Source organism: Eretmochelys imbricata, chromosome 3 (genome assembly GCF_965152235.1).
Source record: "Eretmochelys imbricata isolate rEreImb1 chromosome 3, rEreImb1.hap1, whole genome shotgun sequence".
NCBI classification, from domain to species: domain Eukaryota; kingdom Metazoa; phylum Chordata; order Testudines; family Cheloniidae; genus Eretmochelys; species Eretmochelys imbricata.
In genome coordinates, this window is record NC_135574.1 from 164,100,419 (window position 1) to 164,125,223 (window position 24,805).

Sequence of the window (24,805 nt, forward strand, 5' to 3'; positions counted from 1 at the left end):
TCAAAATATACATTTGTTGGAGCCCTGGGATACTTGGCTAGCTCTCCTTACCCTAGCTGAAATAATATATGATACATCAACACATTTTGGTGATAGACAGTTACATTACTGCTATGGCCAGTGAGAACAAACAAGGTGTTTACAACAGCACAAAATGGCATGATGTTGCTAGTAAGAGGGGCAGAATAAAATCTGGCATCAGTTCAGGCTATAAGCTCTTTGTAGAGGCAGATTGGTTGGCACCCAGCAGGCAATCACTGGACCTGCAGAATGGAGTCTCCTCCAGTCTGCATTCCACAACCTTCCACAGAAATTCAGAATATGAATATAGGACCTTTCTCAAAGGAGACACAGTTGAAATCCTGGTCTGCTGGATTTATCTCCCTTTCCTCCCCTGGTAACCAGAACACTGAGGCAAGTAAGAGAAAGAAAAACTAATTCTAATGACTTTCTTTTGGCTTTGGACCATCTGGAATGATCTCATTGCTTCTTCGCATCCCCATGTGGATTAATCTGTTATCTCAATGGTTCCTGCTATATCCAGCTACAAGATGGTTCTGCAGCCCAGCATCTCCCACAATTCTGCTACACATTGCTCCTCTCCCCTCTCTGCAGCTACCAGAAGAGGTTCAAAGCTGCAGAGCAGCTTGTACTGGCCATGCCCCCTTCTCCTGCTTACCACCAGATCTTCTGCCTCTGTGGCAGCAAACAGTGGTAGTTCACACAGGTCCCATCCCTTTTCTTTCAACTTCATTGTTCTGGCAGTTTTTCAGGTTGTTTCAGCATTTTGTTTTGCTTCAAGCCTCCTCTTCTCCTCCTGGTCCAGGCTCTGAGCAGGACAATTGTCATAGTCACCTGGAGCCTCCACTGCAGCACCTCCCCATTGGCCTTCCCTGCCCCTTCTCAGACATGGCAGAGCGGTCACACAAGCACTGGGCAAAATCAAAAAAGAGCTCTATATGTGAAGCAGTTTTCTCATGCTCAGCAGAAGGCAAATCATGCTTTGTCTGCTCCCAGCCAGCTAACCCTAACTCTGCTTGGGTACAGGGCTCTGATTTGGACAGGCATGTTGGGTTCCCCTAGGATAGTGAACACTTGGAGAGAGAATTCTATAGAGGTCTTTATGCTCTGTGTGAAGCAAGCTGCAAGAAATCCCATTCTAGCCAGGCCTGGGAAGCCACTCCTGTGAAGAGCACAAAACAATCAAAAATCCAGAAAGAGGAAGTAAGAAAAGAAAAAGCACCACACAAAAAAAATCCAGAAAGACTTTTTGTCCTCTGACTCCAACTCCTCCATCTCTAACAGGGAAGGAGAGCTGTTGGGTTCTGACTATGAAAAGAATTCTGGGAAAATTCAGCAAAAATGTTTTCCCCACACAAAGTTTGAAGCCTGGTGCAAAAAGGTTGTGTCCATGATTCAGATCCAAACTGAGCAAGCTCCTGAGGGACAAGTGTCAAAGTAAATATCTCCCCTCAGAATGCAATTCCCCTGCACTCTTCCTTTGAGGATGTGATTAGAGAGGAGTGGGGGAAATCAGACAAGAGTAAGCACATTAATAGCCATGACTTGGACTTTAAAAGCTACCAGGGCCAAAATATTTTATTACTGTACTGAGATCCCAAAGAGGGATGCCTCAGTAGCATCCTTAGCAAGAGATATGGTTATTCCAGTTGAAAGGAAGTTCTTTCCCAAGGACCCCACAGATAGGAAAGTGAAGATCGCTCTTAGAAGGGCTTTGGAGGCTTCCTCAGAGACTCTCTCACACCTACATGCTTTGCGAAAACTTCCCTGTCTTGGTCGGAAGACCTCAGGGCCTTGAAGCACAGGGATCACACTGACTTAAGTGCCATTCTCAGGAAAATTTCCCAGGCAATAGCATTTATGGCTGACACCTCAAGGGATGCAATGAGGTTTTTGGCCAGGGCCATGGCATCCAGCTCAGTGGGCAGGAGTCAAATATAGCTCTGTCCCTGGAAGGTAGACATTCAGGCATGGCAAGTCCTGTGGCCTTCAGGTACACAGGGTTTCTCCTCTTTGGAGAAATAATAAATAAGAGTGTAGCAGAAAATGCTGCTAAATCTAAGCAGTCCCTCCCTTCTCCAACAAGGGCTTTCAGGAAGGAGTACAAACATGCCTTCAGGCACTCCCTATGTCCCTCTTCCTCACAGAAGTACCAGAGGAAGAATAGCAGATATTCCAAGGTAAAGCACCTGGAGACAGAGCTCAAGGATAAAGCCCAGAGGTGGTCCTGCAACCCTCAAGAGCCCATCCTGAAAACGAGCAGATATGCCTTCACCCAGAACTGAATCTCAGACACAGAATTTCCCACTTCTTGGAAGAATGGTTTATATTGACCACAGACAAATAGGTGAGAAAAATAGTATATCAGGAATACTCCCATGAGCTATGGGCTCCACCACATCCTTTCTTCATCCAGTCCCCCATCTCCACTGATCTCACCAAGCGCAAATCGATCAGGAAAAAAAATCTCCAATGCCCTGTACAGAGGAGTGATAGAAGGAATTCCCTCAGACAAAAGGTTCTCAGGGTTCTATTCTGTCATTTTAATCATTTGGATGGGCACAGGGAGAGTCAGAGTCATTCTAGATCTCAAAAGGCTCAACAAGTGAATGAAGAAAACAAACTTCTGGATGGAGACCCTAGTTTCTACGGTGTCGTTCCTGTGTGGGGGTCTCCTAATCTCAGTGGAGCTGGTGGATGCGTATCTCCACATCCACATCCATTTGTGCCACTCCAGCCTTCTGAAATTTGCTTGTGACACAAAGCACTACCTGGACTGAACCCTCCCATTTGGTATCGTTTTGGCCCCGAGGGTCTTTATGAAGATGCTGGCAGTGGTCATAGGCAGACTCTTGTGACAGGGGACTCACTTATACCCTTTTCTGGTTGACATTCTAATCAGATCTCTGACCCCGCCTGTGGTGCACACCATCACAATGTAAACTGTGGACCTCCTGCAAACCCACAGATTTATGATAAACCTCAAGAAAAGTTCCTTGATCCCACTGATGACCCATCTGAGAGTGGACATAGACACCTTGGTGGCAAAGATCTACCCATCACACAACAGTTTCCAAAAGGTTCAGGATGTTATCCCCATCCCGCACAAGTGCGCCAAACCAATCACAGCTCAGTGCCTTCAGCTAATGGGTCTCCTGGTGTTATGCATAAGTGTCACCCAATAGGCAGGTTCCTACATCAGGCATCTTCAAGCCTTCCTTCTTAAAGTATGGGACTACTCCCAAGAATGCATGAACGATCAGGTAGTGATCTTGAACCAGGCTCTCTTGGCTCTCTAGAATGGTGGACAATCCTTGGGAAGGGACTTCCCATATGTCTTCCAGAGCTTCTGATTCTCACAACCAATGCCAGCTTGCTAGGTTGGGAAACACACTTAGGACCCAGAATGCTGCAGGGTATCTGAAGTGTCAAGTAGAGGAAACACACCGTCAATCTCCTAGAGCTCAGAGTCGTCAAGTTGGCTCTCAGGAGATTTCAGTGAAATCAAATCCTGATCCAGTCAGAAAATACAACCAGGGTTGCATACATAACCAAGTGCACAAATACAGAATGGGGGATAACTGGCTTGGCAGCAGCACTGCTGAGAAAGATCTAGGAGTTGTGGTGGATCACAATCTCAATATGAGTCAGCAATTCAGTATTGTTGCAAAAAAAACCCAAATTTTAGGTTGCATTAACAGAAGTACAGTATGCAAGTCATGGAAGGTGAAAATACCACTCCATTTGGTACTGGTTAGGCCTCAGCTGGAGTACTGTGTCCAATTTTGGTCACCAGTGTACAGAAAGGACATAGAGAAACTGGAAAGGATCCAAAGGTGAGTGACAAAGATGACCAAAGGGATGGAATGCAAGCCATCTGAGCAAAAGCTGAAGGAACTAAGTATGTTTAGTTTGGAAAAGAGGAGATTAAGAAGGGGACAGGATAGCAGTCTTCAGATACTTGAAAGGCTGCCATAAAAAAGATGGAGAAAAGTTGTTCTCTCTTGCCACAGAGGGAAGGACAAGAGGGAATGGTTTCAAAGTACAGCATAGCAGATTTAGATTACATGTCAGGAAAAACTTCCTAACTGTAAGAACAGTAGGACAATGGAACAGACTGCCTCGGGAGGTTGTGGAAACAACTTCACTGGAGGCTTTCAAAAGGAGGCTGGACAGCCATCTGTCTTGTATGGTTTAGACACAACAAATCCTGCATCCTGGCAGGGGGTTAGACTAGATGACCCTTGTGATCCCTTGTAACACTATGATTCTGTGATAAACATCCAAGAAGGAAAAATTAGTATAGCTCTGCATACAGAATTGATGGAGATAGTGGAATGGGCAGAAAAGGCCCTACCTTCCCTAAAATGATACACATAAAAGAGAGCTGAATCAGAAAGCAGACACATAGTCAACAAATCAGAAAGGTACCTGAACCAGCAAGTTTTCAATCTGAACTCAAAGATGATGTTTCCGCTCGGTTGATCTGTTTGTAAGTTTCAAAAACATCAAAGAGCTGAAATACTTCACACAGGAATTGGATCCCAAATCTGTGGGAACAGATACCCTGTTGCCACAAGGTCTGCTATATGCAGTCCCACCCTTCCCTCTCATAGGGCAAGTAATCCAAAAATTAAGCAGGAACAAGCAAAGGAGATTGTGATAACTCCACTCTCTGATCTGATAAAACTGAAACTGGAATTACCATTACAGCTGCTACCCAAACCAGACCAGACATTCCTCTCCAAGGCTCTCTTCATGGCAAGTGTTAGCAGTACTAGACGTATCTTCCAAAGTGATCAGGACTTTGCTCACATCCAGGTGAATCTCCACAATAAAAGCCTATTTCTTCAATTGGACCAAGTTCAGCCTTTGGTGCCAGGAGCACAATGCTAATTGGAATTCCAGCTATCTTGGACTTTCTCCAAAAAGGTGTGGATAAAGGTCTTCAGCCCAGCCCAGCCCAATCGTCCCTAAATGAGACCTACCACTGGAGTTGAAGGCCCTAACCACTCACCCTTAAGAGATTCTGATTTCTATATCATCCTTTTATCCTTCCATCAAAACTAGTTTTCTGGTCACCATCACGTCTACTAGGCACGGTTCAGAGCTGGAGGTTCTGCATGTTCCGTGATAACAAGGTGGTACTAAGAACTCTGGAGTTGTTTCTCCCCAAGGTGAACTCTCCTTTCTGTACCTCACAGGAGATTATCTTTCTGTCCTTCTGCCCAAAGCCACAGCACCTGTCTGAGAAGCTGTGGCACACTTGAGATGTCAGAAGAGCACCAAAAATCTACCTCAAATGCGCACAGTCCACAAGGAAGACAGGCACCCTGTTTTTCTCCTTTCCTCTGAAATGTCAAGGGCTCAGAGTCTCAGGCTAGATTGGTCAGACTGTGCCATATTGAGGCTCACAATGTGTCAGGCACTCCTGTTCCAAAAGGGATCAGGGCATCCTCCACGACATCCATGGGTACCTCAGGGGGCAAACAAGCATGCGCCTCCACTGCAGAGATGTGCAGAGTCGCCACATAGTCGTTGGTTAACAACTTTATCAAACATTACAAAGTGGACTTTCTGCCCTCCACAGAAGTCTCCTAAGGCAGGAAGATGCTCCAGGCAGTGGTCCAGTAGTGGCCTTGCCTTTTGGACAGTTTTCAAGGAAAGGTCTCTCAATCTCTTTCTGTTTACCTTTTCTTGTTCCTCCCTACTCCTGTTCACTGCTCGCTACTTCCTGTGCATAGCAGAATTGTAAGAGGCACTGGGCTACAGGATGGAAAATTTCTTACCCAATAATTTCCTTTCAGTTAGCACTGTCTCCCACTATTCTACCCACCCTGGATGGCTTTCTGCCAAGGGGGTCAGCATTTTACTTGGCCTATCTGCCATTCAGAGAATTGGCTTGGTGTACATAATCAACAAGTTGGACATTGATGTTACTGTAATAAATAATTTCCTTTATGAGTTTTTCACACAGCTAAGGAATGACTCATCTGGTGGCAAGCGGGAGAAGGGAGTGTGACCAATGTGAGCCATGCTGGAGCTCTCAAATGCCTCTGGAAGCTGCAGAGAAAGGACAGCAGCCCATGCATAGCAGAATTGTGGGAGATGCTTCTAGCAGAAAGGAAATGATCAGGTAAAAAAGTTTCCATTCCTGTGCCCCAGCAGGAAAGGCTATTTTCAGAAATTGAGTGAAACACTCCCTTCTCTAAGACAGCTCACTAAGTTAGAGTATACTATGGTTTGGAATAGATTCAGTTCAGCCACATCTCACAGATCCTTGATTATTCACAGGGTGAGTTATCACTCAGCCTTGAGGCAAACACTTCTCAAATGTGCCTCCACAATTCCATACACTATAGGATTATTCCAGTAAGGTTTCTTCACATCTCACCTTTATTAATTAATTGATGCTCAAAAAAACCCAACAAAAGAACTAACCTCCCAAATGAAGAAACCAAACACTTTAGGGTAGCATTGGAGAAACTCAGCTTGGTGCTAAATGTCTTTACCAAGCATCTCTTTGAGCTCCTGTTGACCCCTTAGTGTTTAAACTGAAATCCTCGTTTGTGCTATGCAGGGCTGTACCTTCCATTTAGACAAAGTGGACAGGAAATGATCTCTCCTTTTCACTAGGCACATCTTGTCCTTCCAATATTCTGCCCTAAGTCAGTGCACCAGAGAGAAAAGCAATGTCCTATTTTGGAACTAGTCTCATCAGAATAAATCCATTCAGAAGATCTACAGCACACTTATTAGTTTTATTTGTTACTGTTCCTGGCTGTCAAGAAAAACAGAAGCTTTAATTACTAAATGGCAAAAATACTATATCAAATAAGCTTAATGCAATTAGGCTTTTTTTTTTTTTGTAACATAGCTGTGGTTATGGTTGCTCAACCTGAGGTTTCACTGCTGCAAAAATCCAAGTGCTGCAGAAACCCTAATGTTGGAATTGTGACCCGGAATATGACGGAAAAAGAGAAATTTGTTGTCTAATGGATTTTTCTTTTCCAACTATCCATGATCACCATTCCATCCCTCCCTTGACATGCATTTGTAATTACTTTAGACCTTTATGCCTTTTGTGCTCTGTACATGGATATCTCCGAAAAAGATATACTAATGGTTCAATATAGTTAATCAAAGTCCTTAGAATGCATTTCAGCTTTGGAAGTAATCTAATGTGGGTTGTTCCCAGAAGGAGACACTAAGCCTCCTTGCTGTGACCAGTAGGTCTAATCTGACTCCTGGAGCTTCAGAGCAAAGCAAAACCCATAGTTGGAATGGCAAGCCTGGGTATTTGGATAAGAACCATCAGGTAAGACACTTCTCTATCTAATGCAGTATATTTAAAAGAGAGAGGGAACCTGTAAATCTTTGAGAGTTCTGCACCATGTAGATTACTCTTCAATACACCACAGGGAACTTGGTTTCCCATAGAACAGGTTCCAGGACTTTTGTTCATTTGAATTTTGCTACTTCTGCAAATGATGTTTCAAGCATCAGTAAATCAGAAATGTAGTCAGACAAGCGGAAAAAATGCTTTCCTACTTCATTGTTGTTAGTATGTCATCATATTCTCAGGTACCCAAGTCTGTTACAACTCTAAAACAATCACATAAATGTTAGGCCAATTTCTGACCATCAGTATTGTCTCATAATACCACAAGTTAGTTTTACAGATACTATTTTACATGTGTCTCAAAGACATGTTTAAAGACATTAGCTTCAAAATACCTCCTCACAGTAGTTAAATACAATATTGTCCCCACTTTGTAGGTGGGTGAATTTGAGGCCCAGATTAATGAATTGATTTGCTTATGGTCACACAGTGAGTCAATGGCATAGATTAAAAATAGAATTTAGATGTTCTGACTCCCTGCTCTAAACAGTAGACAAGTTTGCCTCAGCTACCTGTTAGGTATTAGAATGCTAGCATTTTCAATGCATTTTACACAGGTGTAAATAACTACACAAAATGCAAAATGCAATCCAGCATGTTTAACCTACTTCTTTAATAATTATAAAAATGTATTTTCAGATTCTAAGTTATGCAAATAATTAATCATAGAACTTAGTTTTAAATTAGTACTTTCCAGAGCAGATTTTTTTTTGGAAGTTGTTACTCTATCAGTTGACTGATCATATTTAAATATGAGTGTATCTGTGTGTGTATGTGTATATATATATATACACACACACACAAATACATATATACACAGATTCTGAAATCAACTCTTTCTTTATCCTTGCTATTTGGAAATCTTTGGTCTGAACCATTTGCCCTGGCATAAATTATATAAACAGTGCCCATAGCTGAAAGAATAAAAATATGAATGGTGCTATGTACTGCATCTGACTTGAAATAAGGTGTAAGCTGTGTGATTTCCTTCTATCATTATCATGATAAACCCTGATTATGGATATGTGTATGGTCCTCACAATTAGAGCAAATGAATATTTGATTTTTCAGTTTGCTGGTAGTTTTGAAAAAAATCTAAAAAAAATTGAGCTCAGATTGAACCCAAACCAAAAACTGCCAAAAAATAAAAAATAAAATTTTTTTTTTTTCAAAATCAAAAAAATTGACAAAAAATTCATTTTGAACAAAATGTTTCGTTTTTCTTCCAGTCATTTTCTGAAATCAAAAGCAAAGGAAATGATTTGCAGAACAGCAGGGTGGGTGGAGGAGGTGGTGGTGGTGGAAATTTTTTTTAATAAATAGTTTATTCACAAACAAATGTAGTTTTCATCTACCCCTAATTATTCATGAATTTTACATTAATTCACTGAATACTTTTGGCTCAATTTATTTTGGGATTTAAGTGCCATTCACAAAATGACTGAACGGGGACTTGTCAGTGGTGGTTTCTTTTAACCTGTAGCCCAGCGGTTATGGCACTCGTCTGAGCCCTGTGTTCAGCTCCCTCTCTGCCTGATGTGGAGAAGGGATTTGAACTTGGGTCTCCCGTGTTGGAGGAAAGTGCCCTATCAACTGGGCTTTGAGGAATTTTGGTGCAAGTCTTTTCCTTGAAGCCGTTCTCCTTTGTATCAATAGTTAGTCATTAGAGCATTGACTAACTACAATCTTAAAAAAAAAAATTTTTTTGTGTGGCTTGTTTTATAACTTTTTTTCTTTTATAAATGTTTCGCAACCACTGGAGGGGAGAGAGGAAGATGAACAGTGTTGTTTTAGTCTTTTATATGTGATTTAAATGCTTTAAAATGGGTCACCATAAATTAGTACTGCAAGGGGAAAACAATGTAAAATTGTCACAGAAAAAAATAGAAAATTGTCACAGAAATTGTCCATTCAACTCCCATTCACTGTATGGCTAAATACTTCAGTCAGCTTTGAAAACCTCTTGCAACACAAAAAATAAAGGTAAAATCCATCAAATGAGTATGACATAAATATAAAATTCTAAATATGTCTGACAAAATTGTGCTAATGCAACCTTACAAAATTGTACTCGCACTCTAGCCTGGGATGAGAACATTTTTGGCAGGTAGGGAAAGTATCATTATTATTTACATTATCAGAACAGAAAGGGCAAATAGATATTGCGCCTGGGTTGGTGATTATTTTCTGACTGTTTTGTAAAGCTCCTTTACTGAATTTAGATTTAAAACTCAGGCGTTCATCAGGTCATTTAACCAGTCCATTATTGTGAATAATATATACACATAAGTATTCATAAAAGCCTGGATTCCCATCTCTGAAGACCTGTGCCTGCTTAGAGAAACACCTTTGTGGAATGCACGGCAATGGTCTGGAGCAGCTGCTTTGACAAAGACTCTTCATTTAAAAGGTGGCAGCACTAAGGTGCTGTAATTCCATTGAATTTATTTTCTAATTTTGCTGAATGGAGCACTGGCCCATATGCCTCAGTGGCAACGTAGCTCCATCCTCCATTTGGAATTATGTACCCATTTCACAGCATCTGCCAAAGTAAAGAGAACAGAATCCTGCTGGGAGGCATGAAGTGATGGGAATTCCCCTTTTAGACATAGCCAATTTGCATACTGCTCTTCACTTCTAGTAACAGGCCACAGAAGTTCACCCACCCACTCTTTTAATAGACCCCTAACCTCTGGCTGGGTTACTGAAGTCCTCAAATCTTGGTTTAAAGACTTCAAGTTACAGAGAATCCACAATTTATACTAGTTTAAACCTGCAAGTGCCCCATGCCTCATGTTGCAGAGGAAGGTGAAAAAGCCCCCAAGGTCTCAGCCAATCTGACCTGGGGAAAAATTCCTTCCCAACCCCAAATATGGCGATTAGTTAGACCCTGAACATGTGGGCAATACTACCAGGCAGATACCTGGGAAAGAATTCTCTGTAGTAACTTAGACCCTCCCCTTCCCGGGTCCTGTCTCCAGCAGTTGGGGATTTTTGCTACTGGCAATCACTGCTGGGCCACACGCCATTGTAGAAAGTCCCATCATACCACCCCCTCCATAAAATTATCAAGCTCAGTCTTGAAGCTGGTTATGTTTTTTGACCCTGCTGCTCCCCTTGGAAGGCTATTCCAGAACTTTGAGTCCTCTGATGGTTAAAAACCTTCATCTAATTTTGAGCCTAAACTTGTTGATGGCTAGTTTATAGCCATTTGTTCTTTGGCTCTTAACTTAAAAAAACTCCACTCTCTCTCTGGTATTTTCCCTTTGATGTATTTATACAGAGCAATCATATCTCCGCCTCCCCTCCCCCCCGCCTTCTTTTGGTTAGGCTAAACAAGCCAAGTTCTTTGAGTCTCCTCTAATAAGATAGGTTTTCCATTCCTCGGATCATCCTAGTTGCCCTTCTCTGCACCTGTTCCAGTTTGAATTCATCCTTCTTAAATATGGGAGACTGGAATTGCATACAGTATTCAAGATGAGGTCTCACCAGTGCCTTTTATAATGGTACTAACACTTCCCTGTCTCTTTTGCAAATACCTCGCCTGATGCATCCTTGTACTGCATTAGCCTTTTTCATGGCTGCATTGCATTGACGGCTTATAGTTATCCTATGATCAACCAATATACCCAGGTCTTTCTCCTCTTATGTTGCTTCCAACTGATAAAGTCCCCAGTTTATCACAAAAATTCTTGTTAATCCCTAAATGCATGACTTTGCACTATTAAATTTCATTTCATTTCTATTACTCCAGTTTACAAGGTCATCCACATCTTCTTGTATGATATTCCGGTCCTCCTTTGCAGTGGCTATGCCTCCCAACTTCATGTCTCTGCAAATTTTATTAGCGCACTCTCACTTTTTTGTGCCAAGGTCAGTAATAAAAATGTTAAATAAGTTTGGTCCCAAAACTGATCCTCGAGGAACTCAACTAGTAAACTCTGTCCAGGCTGGCAGTTTGCCTTTCAGTATGACCTCTTGTAGTCATCCCTTTAACCAGTTCCTTATCCACCTTTCAATTCTCATATATCCCCATCTTCTCCAATTTAACTAATAATTTCCCATGTGGAACTGTATCAAATGCCTTATTGAAATCCAGGTAGATTAGATCTACTGCATTTCCTTTGTCTAAAAAATCAGTTATCTTCTCAAAGAAGGAGATCAGGTTGGTCCGGCACAATCTACATTTTGTAAAACCAATTACAGTTTTATCCCAATTACAATTTGCCTCTGTCCTTAACTACTTTCTCTTTTAAAATTTGTTTGACCTTGCATACAATTAAGGTCAAACTAACAGACCTGTAGTTTCCTGGATCACTTTTTTTCCCTTTCTTAAAAATAAGAACTACTGTAGGCACCAACTCCATGGGTGCTCTGGGGCTGGAGTACCCATGGGAAAAAAATAATGGGTGCTCAGCACCCACCAGCTGCCCCAACAATCAGCACCTTTCACCCACAAGTGGGCCCTGCCAATAAGTTCCTCCTCCTCCTCCCTCCCAGTGCCCCCCACACGCTGTGATCAGCTGTTCAGTGGTGGGCAGGAGGCACTGGGGGGGAGGAGGCGGGGCAAGGCAGGTCGGGGGGTGGCCTTTGGGAAAGGGGTGGAGTGGGGGCAGGGCCTGGGGCAGGCCGGGGGTCAAGCCTCTCCCACCCCCACAAAGTCGACACCTGTAGGAACTATGTTAGCAATTCTCCAGTCAGGGCATAACCCCTGAGTTTACAGAGTCATTAAAAGTCTTTTCTATTGGGCTTGTGATTTCATGTGCCAGTTCCTTTAATATTCTTGGATGGAGATTATCTGATTTGATTAAGTCCCATTAAGGTGTTTGAGTTTGACTTACAACTCGGACGTGGTAATTTCTACCTGCATATACTCGTTCCCATTAGCCACCCTGCCTCTACCTCTAAGCTATTCATTAGCCTCATTAAAAACTGAGGCAAAGTATATGTTTAGGTGTCGGGTCATGCCTAAATTATCTTTAAACTCCACCCCACCCTCAGTGGTTAGCAGTCCCACTTCTTCTTTTCTTGTTTTTTTTTTTATTATTATTTATGTAGCTATAGAACCTCTTACTTGTGGTTTTAATTCCCTTTTCAATGTCCCACTCTGCTTGGCTTTTGGCAGTTCACATTTTTTTCCTACACTTTTTGACCTCCAAGAGGTAGCTTTCCTTGCTGATCCCCCGTCTTCCATTCCTTGTAGGCTTTCTGCTTTTTCTTAATCACCTGTTTGAGATGCTTACTCATCCAGCTTAGTCTGCAACCCTTCCTTACGATTTTTTCCCTTTATTTGGGATGCAGGCTTCAGATAGCTTCTGCAACTATGACTTAAAGTAATTCCAGGCCTCCTCCACATTCAAGTCCTTGAGTTCTTTGGTCCAGTCCACTTCCCTAATTAATCCCCTTAATTTATTAAAGTTAGCTCTTTTGAAATCAAGAACTCTTGTTGCAGATCTAATTTTAAACTGAATTAACTCAGGATCACTTGAACCAAGGCTGTCCTCTACAACCAGTTCGTCTATGAGGTCCTCACTACTCACCAATACAAATCTAAAATGACATCACCTCTTCTTGGTTCAACAACTATCTGGTGAAGAAATCTGTCAGCTAAAATCTGGGCCCTGCTGTACTTAGTAACACTTGTCCTCCAATCTATATTTGGGAAATTAAAGGTTCCCATAATCACACAATTTCCAGTAGTATTTAGTTAATTAAAAACATTAAAGAGGTCTCTATCCATAGCCAAATTGGATCCTGGTGGTCTGTAACACACCTCAAGCACTATATCGGGGATTCTCTAGTAGCTTTCTTCCCCAAAGTGATTTTGGCCCACACAGACTTTATCTTATCCATTCTATCACTTCTAATTTCTTTACAGTCTATCTTGGCATTAATATACAAGTCTACTCAACCACCTTTATCTTTCTTTCTTTCTTTCTTTCTTTCTTTCTTTCTTTCTTTCTTTCTTTCTTGAACAGCCCATACCTTTCAATACCTGTACTCCAATCATGACTACTATTCCACCATGTTTCTGTTATCCCTGTAATATCTGGTTTCACTTCCTGCACCAGTAGTTCTAGTTCCTCCGGTTTGTTACCCAGGCTCCTTGTATTGGTGTACAAATATCTTAACTGTTGCTGCTGGGGTTCGTCCCACATTCCTCGCCCGATTGGGTACAGTCATTCTACTGCAGTGTCACCTAACTGTTCATCTTACCAGACCTCCATTTTACCATAAATTTATTGTGGACCCTTTTCTGCTGTTCATTTCCATGCATGTTTCCCCCATTTCATATAATGTGAGAATAAACCTCGTGTTTTTTCTTCCTAAACTGTTACTAAATCCCAGCTTTAAATATTACAAATAATTTAAAAAACATTTTAATAAAAGTATAGAAAATTAAATACTAGTTTTGTATACCAGGTGGGCTTAATGTTCTAGGTGTGGGTTTACGGATCTGTTACACTGTTAACTTTACATCCATATTTAACAAATGACATTATTCAGTTTCATGGGGTCACTGCGTCAAAATGTCTGTGTTAGGACTTTAATTTATTTCCTGAGGTTCCTTTTAGTGGGCAGAAAGAGTGGTGCATTGGATTGATTTACTGTCTCTAATCCACCATGTGGATTTTAAGGCTTGGAACTTATTCTGTGATGTAAATTTAAAACCTAGAAGAATTCAACTGTACTTCAGTAGCAGGCTGAAAAAGACTGGGGATCTCGTAACTCAAATGTTGGGAGGATGATTCTATTGCAGAGGTAATGTTCTCTAATTTCAAGCAGCTTTGACTGTACCATTTACTTAGCATTCCATTCCACCCACTGGTTTATCCACACAGCTCCTGTTTACTTCAGTGGTAGCTATGTATGCATATATGAGGGCAGAATTTTGTGTGGTTAGTTTCACTTCGTGATGCAGCCAAATGAACTATCTACCTGGATGTCAAGTGTTGCCTTTAAGAGATGCTGACATGACAGTGTACAAATTAAGGATTAAGAAACTATTTAAAAGACCCTCTACCATTTTCAAATGGGTCTCAGGGCAGTTTTATAACAAGATTACATACTTTTCTTTGCTCTGCTATAAATTAAAGCACGTATATCAAAGATTATCTTTGTTATGGGATTGCTGACTTTGCACTCTGGGATAGGCAGGCCCCGGGTGTAAATTTCAATAGCTGACTAAAAGTGCAGGGGAAATGAGCAGGTAATGAGAGAAGAGCAGCCAGTTCTTTAATTGAATTAAAAGCCAAGTGACACCAAAGCAGACACCTGTCCAATTACAGACAGGCTAAGGTGTTTACCATTGCTGTACAAGCGATTTGAAGATGACAGCAATCTTTCCGCCCACAGATTAACATAATGAAGGAGAACAGATTACAGCGGATGCTGGCCAAATAGCTAGGTTGGCAGCTGAGAAAAAAAGTAGTTTGTTGAAGTATGTAAATAAAAACTGCACTTTCCATTGCCTACCTATTCAGTTCATCTACTTCCTTGTTGCCAGCAAAATAGTGGGTGTGACGTGTAAAGGAAAGGGGTGAATTATAAAATGTCAAAATAGAATTTCTCTGGATAAGCCTTTACTAAAAACAATGAACAAGATTTACAAAAAGAAAGCTTTTTTTAGACGCCCACTGTCCTTCATATCCCTGTCAAATGATTCCATATGTAAAATCTAATGCAGCGCGGATACAGCATGTAAGATCTTTCCATTTTGTAAAATAAATAAAAATTCCTCCAGTGCTTGGGGCATCTTTCTGGATATACTATTGCTGCTGGTGGTGCCTGAAGCCATTGGGGACCCCCCAGAATGTCTTCCCTAAGAAGAAATTCAAGGAGTATTAACTCTCTATCTCATAAGGAGAATAGGCTATGGCTGCTAAATGTAAAATACAACTAAATTGCATTCAAAAGCACAGCAGAATACAATGTGAAAAGGCACTTGATGTATAACAAAATATCCCCTTCCACACTTCTCACAGCAGAGAACATGCAAATGTCAGATTTAGATGCATTGATTCATGCACCTATTTATTGGCTCAAGGTAATTCAAACTGTGTGGTTTTACTTTCCTCTTCCTCCTTCCCCTCCCCCCCCCCCACTAGGTATGTGTCAATGTTAAGTATTAATGCAAAATGCATTAGTGCTTAGCAGAGAGATTCCCTGGAGATGCTGGTGCCAAATAGTTTCATACAGATGCCTGCATTTCTGCATTACACGGGATGCTAAAACTTTAAAAACATCAATAATGCCTACTTTATGCTTATTCAATGTGCTTTCAAATTGCTGTCTTCCATCATCGAAAGATTACAAGCAAAGTTTGTTGGTACTGCTGCTGACCCTGCTTTGCCTTCAGTGTATCTGCTGTAGCATTTACATTAGATTCAGAGGTGTCAGTGCAGCTTTCCATTATCAACTGATGATTAGCAGAATCAAGAACTATGATCATAGAGGGATGGTATTGATCTTTCACCATTTTTACTCTTAAATGGAACTACATTGACTGGAGTTACTCCTGATTTATACTGTTGTAAGGGAGAGTAGAATCAGGCCCTAAAAGAGATAAATTGAAAGATCTTGCAGATGCCAAACTTTCAGGATTTTTCAGTCAAGTACAAGAATAAACCAAGCATCTCCATTTCAGTGAAAGATTGGTCTGGAAAATTGTAGCGTCTACAAGCTTCTTAGCAAATACTAGGAGAATACATCACCTCACTTTGGATTGTCACGTGTGCACATCAAAGAAAAACTGCACAAACTTTGACATTTACTTTGCTGTCCTGTATAAGAGGAAGGGAAATTTTCTGCGTTAATTGTTAATGATAGGAACTACTACTTAATTCCATCTCCAAGTGTGCACATCACCCCAAAGGGGGCAGGAGGAGAAGGAGGCAGCATCATGACACACTGCACTGAAGGGATCTTAGGGCAAGCTCTTTACCTCTGCATTTTCCAGCTAAATATAATTTTGTAGCTTCCAATTGCAAGTTCTTTCCCAAGCTTCTCATGAAAAAGTACAGCTTTTTATCACCCCAGTGCAGGACAGTGCCTAAATAGCACAATTTGGCACCTAAGGTGAAATTCTACACTGGGAAGTCAGTGTATACATAGTGGACATCAGAATATGGTGCACATTGAAAGTCAGCAAGAGTCTGATCTCCTTTTTTATTAATTTTTAATTTTTTCTGAAGTTTCACTTCACATTATTTTATTATTTCACCTGCTTTGACATGGGAACTGCTAATGCTTTGACAGATTTCTTGAACATTTGTATACTTCCACTGTGGTACTTCTATATTTTCCAATTTAATATAATTGTGAGATTTCCTACACCAATACTCCTCACTGAATCGTTACACCTATTCCTACATTTTTTGAGTACTAGGATGACCATTTTTTTCAGGAGTGCGTCCAGGAGTGAAATCAAATTGGTATCACTCACAGCTGATTTACAGCGGAATTCTATCCACCTCTCTTCACTGACACCAATAAGTCCTGAAAAAGCACAAGTATACAAATCTTTCCTTGTTGAATCCTTGGGTACTGTGTCAACTGAGTTCCGTTACTGTGGTGGTGTATTAACACGGGGATTATACGATACCACTGAAGTAATGGAACCCAGATGGTATGTTTCATATGGTACCAGGAGCTTGATGTCTTTGATTAAAATGGGAAGCTTTGTAGAACAGCGTTCATGCCTAAGAGAAAGATCTCTTTAGTTTTATCTAAGAGGTTAGAAATTCTTTGGGAAAAACAAACTTATAAGTAAAATAATATGGTGGGGAAGGGATAAAGAAAAGATGAATTAATAGTTATGTATATTTAAGCTGCTGAAATCTTGAAGTAACTTCTAGTTTAAAAAGAATAACTGGAAGATTCCAGCTGCACAATATTAGCATAATGTTTTGAACAAAACACAATTTATTTTTTAAAAGCAGAAACTATTTCAAACCATGAGAAATGCAAGGTTTAATGCTTTGTCCTTTCCTCCTGTACTATTGTAAATATATTATTTTATGTAAATATATATTGCTGGACAATGTAATTATAGCATTGTGACTGTATACGTACATACGTGGGACCGCATAGTGTACATATGCAACATTAATTTCTTCTGTTGTAGGCATGTTGACAGGCTTGCAACCCTTCACAAACTATGGTGTAACCCTAACTGCTTGCACTTTGGCTGGCTGTACTGAGAGCTCACATGCATTGAACATCTCCACTCCACAAGAAGGTAAAGTAATTTCAAAGGTCTTGACTTCCACATTTCAGTCATGAATAATAAAATAGGAGAAGAGCTAAATGCTGCAAAGCCATTTGCTGGAAAACCCCAACCTAATTTGATGACAAAGTGCATTGCCAGAGCATAATTGCTCCATTTTTGGGGGGGTGCGAAAATGAATCAAACTCCATACCCTTTAATGACATGCATCTTTAATAGCTGTAATGCAGATTAATGGGCTTTTTAATTGCTGTTACATTGTTCATGCAAGAGCCTTGTCATTAATATGAAGCATCTGAAAGATTAATGAAAGCTTCCTCATTTTACTATGGCTCAGAAGTAAATCTAGAGACAGTCTGACTAAAAAGAATTGATTGTATGGCACAGTATGAAATTGAGAATCAAACGGTTGATTCCATGGTCTCTTTTAACTGCTAAACACTAGCATAGGCAACAATTATTTTAGTATGATGGAACCTCCAAACGCCAATTTAGCCATTTATTAATCACTGCTCAATTTTCTGCTGTTTTTCTTAACTCTTAAGCATTTTTTGTTGTACTTGGAACTTAAAAGTTGCAAGCATAAATTAAGGGTTTTTTAAGCTTGCATTAAGATCTAGAGCAGCAAGAAAGAAAATATATTACAGTTCTGGCTTTAGAGACCAGCTCAATAACTACTGTGCATCAATTACTAGAGGAACTGTTCCCAAAAGATCTGAAGCATATGTAACTCCTATCTCACTTAAACATAAGATCCAGGTCAAATTAATCTCTCGGTTGCATCAGTCTAAAGCTGGAGTAATCCACTTGAAATCAGCAGTTCCTTCAGATTTATGCCAGTATAATTTGACCCTTATGTGTAAAACAGTATTTCGTCTTCCATGAGGTGAAACAATTTTAAAACTCATCTTAAAAAAAAATATTCCCATCAGGTGTGTGGTGTGTTTTTTAAGAAGGAAGTATAGGCTTCTCTTTGTTTTTATCATCTTTTTTTTAAATAAGTTAGATAAAGAAATAGTGATACAGTGCTAACATGGAACTAAGACTTCAGCATAAGTTGGTGTAAATTAGAGGCAAACCAGAAAAATCAAAACTGCACCACTTCTAATGAATTAAAAATAGACATGGTTCTCAGCCACAAAGTTTGGATCAGCTTTTTGTAGGGATGGGTGAATTAGTGTGGGGGAAAAAAAAAAACCTTTACCCCTCTGGAATTGCATGCTTTTCTAGAACCAGGTTTTAGCTAAAAGGTCAATTTTCTGAATGGAGAGAGGTAAATTGTAGTGTTCCCCAGAGATCTGTACTGGGACCAGTGCGGTTCAGCATATTCATAAATTATGTGGGAAAAAGGGTAAACAGTGATTTGGCAAAATTTTCAGACTATACAAAATTATTGAAGATAATTAGGTCCAAAGCAGACTATGAGGAGTTACTAAGGGATCTCACAAAACTGGGTGACTGGGCAAGCAAAATGGCAGATGAAATTCAATGCTGATAAATGCAGAGTAATGCACATTGGAAAATTATAATCCCAACTATACATACAAAATGATGGGGTCTAAATTAACTGTTACCATTCAAGAAAGAGATCTTGGAGTCATTGTGGATAGTTCTCTGAAAACATCCACTCAATGTGCAGTGGCAGTCAAAAAAGCTAACAGAATGCTAGGACCCATTACGAAAGGGATAATAAACCAGAAAATATCATAATGCCCCTATATAAATCCATGGTACTCCCTCACCTTGAATACTGTGTGCAGTTCTGTTTGCCCTATCTAAAAAAAGATAGATTAGAATTGGAAAAGGTACAGAGAAGGGCAACAAAAATGATTAGGAGGATAGAACAGCTTCCATCTGAAGAGAGATTACAAAGACTGGCAATTTTCATCTTGGAAAAAAGACTAGTAAGAGGGGATATGGTGGATATCTATAAAATCATGAGTGGTGTGGAGAAAGTGAATAAGGAAGTGTTATTTACCTCTTCTTATAACACAGGAACCGGGGTTCACACAATGAAATTAATAGGCAGCAGGTTTAAAACAAACATAAGGAAGTACTACTTCTTTGAGTAGTGTCCCTGTGGGTGTGCTTGCGTCCCTGTGCTGCTGATAGGAGAACTTTGGTAGCAGTGTTGGTTAGGCCCACACATGCGCTGTCTCTCCTCGTGCTCTGCCACAAGGCTAACCAGCACACACAGGCTAATCCCCCACAGTTCCTTCTCAACTGCCCCTAGCTACAGACGGAGCCATTAGCTGTCTGTTTGCGATAGTTAGCTTCTTTAGCATTTTTATTACTTAGTATCCTCAGTCTTAGTTGGAGCCTTTTCCTCTGTATCTCTCTTCCAAAACAAAAAACAAACAAGCAAAACCTTCTTTCCCCCTTTTTCGGTTGGGGACCCCTTCCGCAAACAGGGTATTCCCGACTCACCGGGCTTTAAGAAGTGCCTGCTCTGCCCAGCTCTGTCCACCAGGGAGTGGAGACTAGTTTCTCTCTCCGCCCCGCACCATCAATTTTGGAGGGAGGCCACACCCCCTTACTACATTATCTGCTATCAAGAGACTCCTTGGGTATACTCTCAATCTGCCGTATGACCAACCATGGGTGCCACCACTGGGCTCTATTCCATTGCCCCAGTGGCCATACTGGGATCCCTGGGTGCATATCACCCCCACACGTCTCAGGCTTCCAGTCTCACTCGTGGGCCCCTGAGACATGCCCCCTTGGCTATGACATCCAGAACCTCGAAACCTTCAGAAGAGATCATGGAAGAAGAGGAGGGTGGAGTTGAGGAAGAAGTTACTCTGAGGACCAGCATCTCTTCCTCCTCTCCAGATGAGGCATTCATGCCCTGCCACCATCCTTAACCAATGATTTCCGGCTCTTCCAGGACTTGGCCAAAAGGATTGCAGACACACTGCAGATACCCTTGGAGGAAGTCAAGGACATTCATTACAAACTCCTTGACATCCCATACTCTTCCTTGACCTCCAGAATAGTTTTCCCCATCAGTGAGACTCTTGTGGACCTGCAAAACTATATGACAAACCCCAGCATCAGTGAGGCCTACTTGTAATATTTTTTTATTGGTCCATTTACATCCTGGCTGGGGAGATGGAATTTCTTTTCTCCCACCCTTCCCCCAACTCCATTGTTATGGACATGGCAAACTTCCAGGTCCATCAAAACCAAATGAGTTCCACCCCGCTTGATAGGGACTGGAAATGCTTGGACCTCTTCAGGCAGAAAGCCTACTTTTCAGCAGGGCTGGCCTTACCATGGGGCAACTGAGGCGGCTGCCTCAGGTGCCAGACTGTGGTGGGGGGGTGCCATAGGACCCAGAGTGTAGAGAATTGTGTCTGCTGCTGATACATATGTATTCTCTCTGCTCTAGATGCACAGAGATGATGGAGTGCTGTGCTGGAGGAAGAAGGGCACAAGAGACATAACAGACAGGCAGGAGAAAAGGGGAGAGGCAATAACAAAAAGCAGCAGGAGCTGCAGGGAGAGAGCGGAGGAGGAGCCTCTTATGTATCTCTCTAGCACCCCCAGCAGCCTGGACTGATTAACACTGGCTTCTCAGGGAGCTTCCTGTTTCCTGCTGCTTCCCTGAACCCACTTGAGGAGAACAGGCAGTCAACTGAAGTAGTAGGAACCAGTTAGGCCTTTATATCTTCCCTCACTCAGGCCCTGCCACCAGCCTGCTTATTTGTCCCCTTCAGTTGAGTGTTGAGAGCCACTATAGCTGGCACAGAACAGCAGTCATGAGTGAAAGAAGAAAACGCCCCTATGGGGCAGCATTCAGAAAAAGAAAGAAAGCAAAGGAAGCTTTTCTATCTAAGCAGGAAGGAGCTCTCCTAAGATACATAGACACAAATGTTCACGGTGAGCCTTCTGGCCCCAGTGAGGATGTGAGTGGTGAAGAGATGACTGATCTTCCAGTTAGGCAGAGTGCAGGTGACATGGCAGGTACTGCAGCATCCATATCTCCATCTCAAATGGGTGTAACCATGCACTTTCCTGAGGAAAATTGTAGCTCAGAGAAGAGTGTGGTGGAGGCTCAAGAAACAGCTGCTGCTGAGTTTAGTTCCTTAAGTCTAGATGATCCAGGACTGTGGACCTACTTGAGCAGCAGCCTGAGGGACTTCCTAGTACTGCATGGGCCACAGCAAGTGAAAAACTTCATGTTCCCCAAAGACAATGAAAATAGAAGTTTCCATCTAACACATTACTGGTGTGAAATACCCAATGGTGACAAAGTGGAGAGGCCACAGCTTATGTACTCAGAAACCCAGAATGCTGCATACTGGTTTTGTTGCAAAGTCTTCCAGTATAATGTTCCAGCCACATTGGGTTCTACAGGAACAAAGGACTGGAAAAATCTGGCTACAAATCTGGCATGCCATGAGAAGGCAGCAAATCACCAGAGAGCATTCCATAGGTGGAAAGAGCTTGAGATGAGATTAAGGTTAAAGTCCACCATAGATGATCAGCATCAAGAGAAGATTGCATCAGAGTCTCTTTACTGGCAAAATGTTCTGAAAAGGCTCATTGCCATTGTGAGAATGCTTGCTACCCAAAACCTAGCACTGCGTGGCACTTCAGATCAGCTGTATGTGCCAAACAATGGAAACGTCCTTAAAATTGTGGAGCTGATGGCTGAATTTGATGCTGTACTCCAGGAGCATCTAAGAAGAGTCACCACCCAAGAAATGTACACACACCACTACCTTGGAAAAACAATTCAAAATGAGATCAAACAGTTCATGGCAACAAAAGTCAAACAGAAGATTGTGGCAGATCTGAAGTCAGCAAGATATTACTCTGTTATTCTGGACTGCACACCTGACATCAGCCATACGGAACAAATGACTTTAATGGTGCATTTTGTAACAACAGCAGAACTGAGTGAAAATGTCCCTGCAATGGTGACTGTCAGAGAGCATCTTCTAGAATTTATTGACATTGATGATACTACAGGAGCTGGTCTGACCAATGTGCTTCTTAAAAAGCTGGAAGATATGGGAATTGCGATAGCTGACATGAGAGGTCAGGGCTACAATAATGGTGCCAACATGAGAGGAAAGAACAGAGGAGTGCAGACACGGATCTGAGAGTTAAACCCTTGAACTTTTTTTGTCCCATGCAGTTCTCATTCATTGAACTTGGTGGTCAGTGATGCAACATCAGCTTCTAGCGAGACTGCTGAATATTTTAATGTAATTCAAAGCATCTATGTATTTTTCTCTACATCAACTCATCAATGGCAAATTTTGAAGCAACATCTGGGAACATCCTCTCTGACACTGAAACCACTGAGTGCCACACGATGAGAAAGTCGAGTGGAGGCAATAAAGCCTATCAAACACCAAATTGGGAAGATAGATAATGCCATTAGGGAGGATAATGCTATGACAGGAACTGTTCGTGGAAGAACGGTGGCATGGGGAAATGGAATCACCAGAAACATACATAACTTCAAATTTCTGTGTGGCTTAGTGTTGTGGCATGACATAGTGTTTGAAATAAATGTTGTAAGCAAGAGACTCCTAGGTGTTGACCTTGATATATCTGGAGCAATGGAACAACTGGACAAAGCAAAGTCATACCTGCAGTCTTACTGATCAGATGAGGGATTTCAAAACGTTCTGAAGAGTGCAGAGAAGTTGGCAGAGGAACTTCACACTGAAGCTATTTTCCCACCCATTCAAGAATACAAGAGTCCCTGAAGAAGAAGAAGACATTTTGATTACGAGGCACAGGATAATCCCATAAGAGACCCCAAACAATAATTCAAAGTTGAATTCTTTAACCATGTGCTAGATTGTGCAATACAGTCAGTTGAAGAACGTTTCATGCAGCTCAAGGAACACAGCAATATATTTGGGATGTTGTATGATATTCCAAAACTCCTCACTATACCTGAAGAAGACCTACACCAGCAACGCAGGGCACTAGAGACAGTGTTGACACATGATGACATGTGCGATATTGATGCGAGTGATTTAGGTGATGAACTGAAAGCCCTTTCAAGATACATTTCAGCAAGATCAACTCCTGCTGGAGGCTCTTCTGGAATATATGTGCACAAAGAAGATGACCACCCTCTTTCCAAATGCTTTTGTTGCTCTGCGCATACTTCTAACACTTCCTGTAACAGTTGCCAGTGGAGAATGCAGCTTCTCCAAACTGAAGTTAATAAAAACACATCTATGCTCCACAATGACACAGGAGAGGCTGGTTGGCCTTGCAACCATCTCAGTAGAGCATGAGCTGGCCCAGACTGTTGTGGACCTTCAGCAGGAAGCAGTTCAAATCTTTGCAACCAAGAAGGCATGGAAAGCACCACTTTGATTATTCAAACAGATAAAAATGCCAGTGTTTACTAAGCAGACAAGAAAAGTTACATTTGCTGTTCAGGCATTTGAAAGTTAAGTGTTACTTAAAATTTTTGAACAAGGCATTTTAAGTTGTTAGTTCTCCTTTTTTGGGGCAGGTAGTTGAACAGGTAGTAGAACAGGAAGAAGGCAGAATTGAGACCTTTCAAAGTTTTGGCCCAAGTGAGGGGGTGTGGTGTTTGAGCTCCCCACCTCAGGTGCCAAAATGTTGTGGGCCGGCCCTGCTCTTCAGCCACATTGCAATTTCGAATCACAAACTATCAAGCCTTAACAGCGAAGTATGACTGTCAACTATTCAGAACTCAACAGCTTTATTGATCAGCTCTCAGAGTCACTGTGCGACCAATTCTATGCTATCATCCAGGAAGGGCAGCTAGTAGCCAAAACAACTCTCCAATCAGTCCTCGATGCAGCCAATACAGCGACAGTGGTCATGCAATGTGTGTCATGGTTACAACTTTCCCTAAAGGGGTGCAGACAACTCTTGAAGACCTTCCCTTTGAAGGCACTGAGCTGTTTGTGGAGAATACTGAGGCATCTCTCCATACCCTTAAAGATTTCAGGGCCATTCTCCACTCATTAGAAATCTATATGCCTGGACAAAGAACAATATTTAGTCTGCAGTCCCAACATAAATCCCGTACCTCCCGTTACCCGACTCAATGCTTTTACGAACCTCAGAAAAATAAACCTAGGTTCTCCAGACGCAAACCATCCGGTCTACAGCCTTCCAGGTTGCAATCATCTACCTTAAAAGAT

The 24,805-nt window shown here is 41.5% G+C and overlaps 1 protein-coding gene across 1 annotated transcript in view; it reads left to right on the forward strand.

Annotated features, from left to right (window-relative positions):
• The window catches only part of USH2A (usherin), a 568,735-nt gene that overhangs the window by 249,833 nt on the left and 294,097 nt on the right, over nt 1–24,805 (forward strand). Inside the window, exon 30 of the mRNA XM_077811946.1 lies at nt 17,550–17,663. Coding sequence (XP_077668072.1) covers nt 17,550–17,663 — 114 coding nt within the window. The remainder of the gene's footprint in view (nt 1–17,549; nt 17,664–24,805) is intronic.